Source organism: Primulina huaijiensis, chromosome 8 (genome assembly GCF_012295235.1).
Source record: "Primulina huaijiensis isolate GDHJ02 chromosome 8, ASM1229523v2, whole genome shotgun sequence".
In the NCBI taxonomy this organism is placed as follows: Eukaryota; Viridiplantae; Streptophyta; class Magnoliopsida; order Lamiales; family Gesneriaceae; genus Primulina; species Primulina huaijiensis.
The window spans coordinates 6,309,994-6,319,476 of record NC_133313.1 but is presented as its reverse complement, the minus strand read 5'-3'; the positions used below and the strand labels follow the sequence as shown (position 1 = coordinate 6,319,476).

General features: G+C 35.7%; 1 protein-coding gene across 2 annotated transcripts; it reads left to right on the top strand.

Annotated features, from left to right (window-relative positions):
* Positions 1-4,363: 4,363 nt before the first annotated feature.
* On the top strand, positions 4,364-9,263 carry LOC140983137 (U-box domain-containing protein 52-like). Of its 2 annotated transcripts, none has more exons than XR_012176389.1 (11): positions 4,364-4,612; positions 5,083-5,201; positions 5,282-5,400; positions 5,519-5,739; positions 6,082-6,130; positions 6,264-6,495; positions 6,580-6,681; positions 6,810-7,229; positions 7,326-8,067; positions 8,155-8,245; positions 9,064-9,263. XR_012176389.1 is itself a non-coding variant. In XM_073450053.1 (11 exons), the coding sequence occupies exons 1-11, from the start codon at positions 4,423-4,425 to the stop codon at positions 9,075-9,077; spliced, it is 2,316 nt and encodes a 771-aa protein (XP_073306154.1). In that variant the 5' UTR covers positions 4,364-4,422; the 3' UTR covers positions 9,078-9,263. The 2 variants fall into 2 exon arrangements, 1 of the variants encoding a protein (XP_073306154.1); XM_073450053.1 differs by having other exon boundaries at positions 7,326-8,084.
* The last annotated feature ends 220 nt before the right edge of the window (positions 9,264-9,483 follow it).

The window sequence follows — 9,483 nt, the reverse complement described above, 5'->3', positions numbered from 1 at the left end:
GACTCAGCACGTTCTAAACAGAAGTAACAAATAATACATATACAGACACATGCATTGAAACCATACTTTTATTTAAAATAACTTTTAAGCATAAATAAATCGTAAATCGTAAAGCTGTCAATCATTTATCATTTTGGGTTAAGTTTGATACTTGAAAATGACTAACTTTTTATCATCTGGTCGACTAATAAGTCTTAGCTCACCATTGCTCATAGGAACGGGCACTAGACACCGACGTAAAATGGAAATACGATTGTTGGACTCCCTCTGGGGCATTTTCTCCGTAAACGGGCTCCCGCTGGGGCCTTTTCCCGCACGATATTCTCAAAAATCATATATCATATCCTCTTTATCACAGTCAATTCACATCCTTCAAAACATTTTTCTTTTCTTTTTAATTCATAAAATATCATGACTTTCCAAAACTAGCATTTTAACAGTAAAAATTGCACAGCTTTATTATAAATCATAAAATCTCGTATTTTCATCCTAAAAATTTTAAAATATCATTTAGCATGCGTTATGATCCTTCGAGACGCTGCCAACGCTTTTCGTACTACACAGGTGTAAAATGACTGTTTTGCCCCTGGACGTAAAATTTCTAGATTTTGACTTTTCTTACTTTTTATTGACTCTAGACCATCCCAAATAATTATTTACGCTTAAATCTAATTGTTAATATTTTTATTTAGCTTAAATTTGAGGCTTTCTATTTAATTTCCTATTTACTAATTCGTGAAGCGTTTAATTCCCAAATTAATTCAAAATTTAATATTTTTTTTCTAAACTTTAAACATAGACTTTTTATGTCTAAAAAACCCTCGTGAACCATGAATCGACCCCCGTGGACCATGGTTCGAACCCTTGACCATTAAACTTGAGAATTCGAACCCTAGCTCTTCAACCTCGAGCCAACTCTCGATTCCATCGAGCCATGGCCGAGCCACCTCAAACCAGACCTGACCTTAACACTCTTGGACCACCCCTGACCCACACACCTAGCCCCTAAGCCCCGCATCCAGCTGCGCGAGTTCCATTCTATCAACCACGATCGCGGCCCAAGTTTTCTCAAGCCATCTCGGACCGCCGCTGCACTGGACCCTATCTCAACCCCTATCCTCCTACCCTAGACCCTACTGGACCAGCCTAGACAACCCTAACAAAGCCACGCACCACCTCCCGAGCCCTACACCGTGCGCGCATGGGAAGAGTCCATGTGATTGTGGACTCTTCCCTAGCTACCGACTAACCATGGGTACTAGCCATACTAGGACCCTTCCTAACCCTGAACCATGACACACACCGAGCCCCAGCCCAACCCTGGCCAAGCCCCCGATGCACAACCCTTAGCCGAGCCTTCTTCCATCGAGTAGCCTTGGGAAAACCCTAGGCTCTTTCCTCCTTGGCCAAGCTCGATTTCCAGCATGTATTTCATCTCCTAACGACTCTTTTTCCGTCCCTTAAACACCTTCTATTGGCAGCGTGTCCTTAGGAATCATAGCATTAAATAAACAAGCGTAAAATCATCAAAACGTGTGAAATATTCGTTCTATCGTTAATCCAATCGAGCATAGATAATTAAAAAAAAAAAATAATCAAAACATGCATAATATAGTTTGAATGATGCATCAAAGAAATTTAGAAATGTGCATTTGCGTTTTAGAACACTCGAATATGCGATCAGCGGCGTGGGGTGCGAGAAATAACGAACGGGCGACGGCGACTCCTTGTTTTCTTCCCTTAGAATTTTCAAAATTTAGTGTGTGTTGTGTGTGTTGCGTTCGGCTGATAGGGGGTTTAGAAGCCTAGGTTTTTATTTTATAGATTTTAATTTGCATGATAATGGGCTTGGGTTTTGGGCTTTCAAGTTTAGGAGCAATTGAGCCTACTCATCCTGGGTAAATTAGGTCTAATAACACCTATTTAATTGAAAAATAATAGTTTATAAAAATTAGTTTTCAAAAATAATGCATTTGATACTTTAAAAGTCTTTCGTTTGCTCAAAACCGGCTTTCCGGATAAGATCGAGTTCATCTCGTAAAATAATTTGAACTCTATCATTTTTAGAAAATTTTAATCATTTTTAATCATATTAAGAAGCCTTAAAAATATTTATTAAAAAAAATATTTATTTTGTCTTGGTCGTCTCCGGTCTCCTTTCCACAGCCTATTATCGAATATTCGGATAAAATCTATAATTTTCTAAAAATCATGTAATTAGACCCCTAATCATATAATATGCATCATGTAAGTATTTAAAATCAATTAAATAAAATAATTATGTAATTTAATTCATTTGCATGCATGTGGTTTACGTAGGTTGATTTTTGGACGTTACAATTGCTAATATTACTATTTAATTAATAGATTCTAAATTTACTAAATAAATAATTGTGAACTCATATAACCACGATCGATGAACAGAAAACTCCGATGTATTGATGTTTTAAATCTCTTCATAAAAATTTCGAATGACTAAATTTTCACTGATCAATTTTTTGTAGTTGCCAGTTTTTTGAATTTCTTCACTAAAACAGACAGTTTCACTCTCCTCACTTAATTAGGTATTAAGCTAACTTTCACTTCTTTTATAAATGGAATCCACTTATAAATTCATTTATAAGCAATTTGTTTAATCTCCATCAAACTACAGTCACCAAAGTCAAATATTTGAATTTGACTATCTCGATGGAAACATAGTATCCGATACTTGTGTGATCTTAAATGGTTCGGGGATATAGTTAGCCGTAAGTTTACAACTTCATGTGATGCAGAAAAACATTTATTCCTATTCGGGCATACCCTAATTAGTCTCATTATTTTCATCAATCTTTGATCAAGAACATCATAACTCAATCTGATTGCACCCATCTGATCATGGTAAAAGCGTCTAGTAGCATCGTCCTCTGGTCCCCTAGGTATCACTAATAGTCCTTGAAAGAACCTTAAGATATGGTTAGCATACAATATGATCCTTTTAATTATATAGTAAGATCAAAACTGCAATCATTGGTATATCGAAAGTTGCAAATGAATTCGACAATGATGTGATATATCATTGAGTAATAACAGTGACATGGTATGTGCAACTAAGAAAACACATTTCCAAAAATGGACATGTCTTACTCTGGCCAGAAATTTCTTGCACATCTCAATGGAATCGATAAACAGATCAAAGTGCATGTTAGTACATAAAGATTGTACGTTGTCCCAGATAAAAAAACTAATGGTGTACAACCATAGCCGCTGACTATTCCATTCTATTGGTGATAACTACTTAGACAGTCTTAGTGGTTGTTCTTCAGTGCATTATCAAACGATCTCCCATCTATATTAATTGACATCTCCATGCTCTTACCAATGAAACATGACGTTTATCTCACAGAGGCTAGTCTCAAGTTCAAGCGATCTTTATCCTTATTTTATGCGGTTGATTCAACTAGGAACATGTTTAGAATATATGGTACACTTCGTAATGAGTTTCATGATCTTAGTTGAGAGACGAACCTCATGATAACTATTGTATATTCAAGAACTTTATTTGTACAACTTGAATGAGTATACAGATAAAGTAAATATCAATATTGGATAAATCGTAAAATATTATTAAATTAAAGATTTTTTTACATAAGAGTCAATAAAACTTATGTCACAAGTTGGCTCGCTCAACACTTAATCCAACATATCTGACACCAATTTTTCAAATTTAGGGTAAAGTTTTACATTGGAGATCCTATTGTGACGAACCACCATCTCAATACATACATACGTGTGTGTGTGTGTATATATATATATATATATATATATACCAAAATCGAAACTCAAGCATAACCTTTTAATTAACAAATACCTCACTATCATTGCACTATTATATATATATTCGATTAAAATTTAATATTCTTGCACACACCATGCACATTCCTAATTGTTGAGTTAACATCTCGCATTACATGTGTTGGCTGTGGCAATTGGAATTTCTGTTTGGAAGAAAAGTTTACAATTCAATGGAGAAATTAATCTTCAACTTTTACGAAGAAAACAAGTCAATCCCACGTATAATTTGCTTAATTCCCTCTTTATAATAAGAACCATCTAGGACACTCACACCCCCCAAATAAACTTCTTTAGCCATGACTTTGCATTTACTTTCTATGGATGATTAACTTTTTCGGAGTATCACTACAAAAAGCAAATAAACTAAGGAATTTTCAGCCATTTAAAATTTTCTAGCGTTGACTTCAGACCAATAACAGGTTCCTATTTATAGTCAACCGTCAAACTAGAGTTAAGAATGCTCGGCCTCTCTCTTAAATGGTTTCAAACATCTCTATCTCTACCAATAAAACAGTCAAGTCTCATCAACCTTAAGAACCATGTTCTGAGAGAAACTCCTGAATCTGTATACATTATGCATGGGAAAAAATGTGGCTTCCGAATTCGAATGGGAGTGCTAATATCGGGAAGGGTGGTAGAAATGGCCTGGTTGCATTAGCCATAGATAAGGATAAAGCGAGCCAACATGCACTCAAATGGGCAATTGGGAATCTCCTTAAAAAAGGCCAAGCCATTGTATTGATTCATGTCATCAAGAGATCGTCATCAGCTGCTTCACGTGCGTAATGGTTCACAGTCCGTCGACCATGTCGTCTCATTTTGTTATTCACGTGTTTTATCGTGCATTCTCGAATATTCTTCTTGGTTTCTATTAGATTTGTGGATGCATGCTTTCCCTCCAAGGGTACATTAAAAATATTGTTTGAAAAAAAAAAAGAATTAGGCTAAATATTTAATATTCATGAAATTAATCGAACTCCTTAATGAGATGTTGATCATCCAGAATAATATAACCAAGTACCAATCGTATTAATGGTCATTCAGGCTTGAATTAGATTGATTTTATTACAATCAAATCGCAAAAATCGTCCATAATTAGATCATAAAAATCATATATACCAAGTCTATACCATGTATTGAATGGGAGGTTGCCTTAGAAAAATATATGAAGACACGGTATGTGCTTCTGGTTTCAATTATATATATCAACTGTTATGAATAAGCATGTTTTCTTACACATAAACGCAGATGGTAATAACCATTACACTAATGATCTCAATGGTGCCACAAATGCCAACATTCAAGTTCTTGACCATCAAACCAAAGAGTTGTTCCTCACCTTCCACTGCTTTTGTGCTCGAAAAGATGTAAGCCGAAACTGATACTAGTTTTTGAGCATCTGCACAATCTTTGAGGTTATGACATATTTTATTATTCTCTTCCGTAGATACAATGCTTTGATGTAGTGCTAGAGGACACCGAAATAGTGAAAGGCATAACTGAGTACCTCGCACATGCTGCAATCGAAAACATGGTTCTTGGTGCATCCCGCCATGGATTTATCAAGTAAGGTTCTCAATTTCTATACTTTGATTAAAAGGAAACAGTCCTTTGACATTCTTCTATGATATTGCAAACATTCTTGACTAGTTATTACATAACAAGCATTTTTTTTTCCCGATAGGCGGTTGAAAATGGTAGACATTCCTACTTGCGTATCGAAAGCGGCACCAGATTTCTGCACTGTTTATGTTATCTCGAAAACGAAGATCTCCTCTGTGAGGAATGCTTCTCGTCTCGCACCATTCACTTCCCCACTTAAAATTCAAATTCTTCAAATGCAAGAGCAGGCTTGTGGTGATATGTTCCCTGATTTGCATCCGAAGCGTCTGCCTAGTATGACAGGTTTGTAGTTTTTTTGAGTCATATGTAATGTTCTTTTGTTTAGTTTTCTACACTGTGAGAAGCAATTGTCGTTGCTATATTGTGTGACCATCTATCTGCAGTGAGTGCTGAATGATTTAAAATGGAAAGCGTTCAGCCTTATAGTTGGTATATCAACCAATATCATGTGTTCCATTTTCGTTATTTACAAATCGAGCGAATAGCGATCAAAACATAATATTTGGAATGCTGCATCGTTTAAAAATATAGGTTACTATCATCAATCATAGATTTCGATATAACTATAGATATTTGAGTGTATTTCTCGCTTAATAAAATGTGATATATGTTGAACAAGTGCAGCAAGGAGGACAGCAAGCAAGGTTGCAGTTGCAGACACTGATATATTCAAGTAATACACTTTTTCAATCATTTTTTTTCCCAGGAATCAAATACCTTATTCCATGTGCCTGCCCTGTATAGTTTTGTGCATAATTCAAAATCTTGATGAAAAATTTTAGATTCTTGGCATCTATGTGACGCAGGTCACCATTATTAAGAGGAAAAGGGTATGCTGGGAAGTTGCTCAGGGAACTCACAGAATCCGATACTGACATATCATTCATAAGCTCCGATAGGCCAAGCACGGATCGAATGTCTAGTGTAATATCCGATGGCATAGATTCTGGTAGAATATGTCGAGCGTCGACCAGCTCAGAAAGTAGTTTTGGATCCATGCGCTCGGGCACTGAATTTTCAATGTCCTCCATTGAAAGTGTGAGCTACATTATATTTTATCGATTCTCGGTGACAAAAGATTTGTACATTTTTGTTGTCTGATAAAATGGTATTCCTATACAGGATGATGTGGAATCTGAGATGAAAAGGCTGAAGCTTGAGCTGCAGAAAACCATGGACATGTATAGCACGGCATGTCGAGAAGCTTTAACGGCAAAACAAAAGGTGGTATATATTAGCCTTTGGGCGATTCTAGATTTTGAAACTAAATTTCGGATCAAGGGCAGATGCTCCTTCACAGATTTTGAAACTCCCGTAATGTGTAAACAAACCATTATATTTTCTTGAAACAGGCTGTGGAGCTTCGCCAATGGAGAGTAGACGAAGAACGAAGACTAGAAGAAGCTCGTGTAGCAGAGGCAGCAGGACGACTGATTGCTGAAGAAGAGAGAGCTGAGTACAAAGCGGCATTGGAGAAGGCTCAAGCTGCTCAGAGAGTTGCTGAAATGGAATCCAAAAAGAGAGTCAATGCCGAAATCAAAGCCCTTCAAGAAGTTGAAGAGAATGAGAAGGCGGTGACCACATCGACATTGAGATACAGAAGATACAGCATTGAAGAAATTGAAGAGGCAACAGAGTATTTCGCGGAGTCGCGTAAAATTGGTGAAGGTGGATATGGACCAGTCTACAAGTGTTACCTTGATCATACACTGGTGGCGGTTAAGGTCTTACGCCCCGATGCTGCCCAAGGAAGATCACAATTTCAGCAAGAGGTAAAAGTTGAAGAAGCTAATTTCGAAAATAAAAAGATTCTCCAAAACTTTTTTGTGCATGAACATTTGTTGTTAATTCAATGTAATGTAATGCAGGTTGAAGTTCTTAGTTGCATGAGACATCCAAATTTGGTTCTACTCCTTGGAGCATGTCCTGAATACGGTTGTCTAGTATACGAATACATGGGCAACGGTAGCTTGGACGATTGTCTCTTCAGGAGAGGAACTACCCGTGCCCTTTCATGGCCGTTTCGTTTCAAAATCGCGGCGGAGATAGCCACGGCCCTACACTTTCTTCACCAGACGAAGCCCGAGCCTTTAGTACATCGTGATCTCAAACCGGGGAACATTCTTCTCGACCAGAACTACGTTAGCAAAATCGGCGATGTTGGACTGGCAAGACTCGTCCCCCCTAACGCAGCCGATGGTGTAACACAATACCGAATGACATCAACAGCCGGAACATTCAGCTACATCGATCCCGAATATCAACAAACCGGCATGCTCGGGGTGAAATCCGACGTCTATTCTCTTGGGATCGTGCTTCTACAAATATTGACGTCAAAACCGGCGATGGGTTTAGCTCATCAAGCGAGCCAGGCTATCGAGAAGGGGACGTTAGCCGAGATGCTCGATTCGTCTGTCCCTGATTGGCCTCTTGAAGAGGCCACATCCTTGGTAACGCTGGCTGTAAAATGTGCAGAACTGAGGAGGAAAGATAGACCGGACTTAGGCAAGGTCGTCTTGCCGGAGCTTAATAAATTGAGGGAATTTGCTGAAGAAAACATGGCACATTTTCTTGTGGCCAGGGCTGCTTCTCCATGCCCAAATCACAGCTGTACTTCCAAGAATTTGGTCAGTTTGTCTTAATTATTACATTCAAGAAACATGGTTGGTTAACAATATGCAAATTATTCTTTTGTAGGAAATCAAGAGTGATCCTCACTTGCATTTTCAGCATAGCGATCCAATTGTCCGTTCAACTTCAACTTCTCTACCTGGGAAGCTATCTGCAGGTATAAATAAATAGGAAATTAATTAAATAATAATCACCTTCTCAATACATTAGATGAAGCTATTTTTTTTGTATTTTATAATCATGGAAACATGCATCCCTTTGTTTGGTTTTTCCCGAAATTCATCAAGTTCCATCATCCATGCTTCCCAACATAACTATTACATTGAATTTATTTTTTTAAAACATTTCAAAGCATACTATATTATTATATCATATTTTTAAATTAAATTTATTATGTTTTAAAATATATAAATTCCAAATCAAATGTTATATATATGAAACTATTTATAGTGAAAGAATTTAACATGAATTGTAAAAAAGTTGAGAAAAAATATATTTTTTTGTTCTATAACTTCCACGTTTTTTTATTTGTTTTCCATGTTATCGATCAACTCTCATTTTTAGTCTGCTTATTTGTACTTGTTTTTCAGTTTTTGTTCTTTTTATCGGAATATTGACGTGAAATCGAAAACAATTCACAATTCATATTGACTGACAACATGACCAAAATTTTAAAAACATGCAAGTTATATGACAAAAAATATAATTTTTACAAAACTCTTTCTCGCGAAATAATATCAAATACATATCAACAAGCAAATTTACACTCACTTCTGCACGTGAATAAAAATGTCAAATAAGATATTTTAAAAAAAAATTAGTCGTTTCTAATAACTTTTATTTAAATTAATTATAGCAACATAAATTATATATATATATATATATTTCAATTTTTCCGAGTCAAATTTTATATATTGGAATGCATAAAAGAGATTTAATTTATTAACTTTGTTTTATTTTTAAATTTTTTGACAGAAACTACTGAATGATATATTGGGGTCCGATGCTTGGAAGACAATTAATAAACGAGGAATCGTCAGTTCACTTAGTAGACAGTGAAGCTCGGGCTAAAATGCTCTGAAGCTTATTATTTAGTTGTATAATTACTATGTAACAAATTTTTTTCTTTCTACTAAAATTTTTCTCATAATTTTAATTAGCACTTTGGAAAAATATATATACTTTTTCCATAAATCCCCTGCAAAAAACATAAGTGATTTGGATAACTATTAGGTTCAAGATTTTGAAATTATTACTACTTTTTGTCTCGGGTGATGATTATTTATGATGTATTTAATTATTTTATATATGAACATAATTCTAGCTAGCTGTAAAAGAATTTTAAGAATTAAGTTTGAAGATTCTGATAGCAGTAATATATATATATATATATAT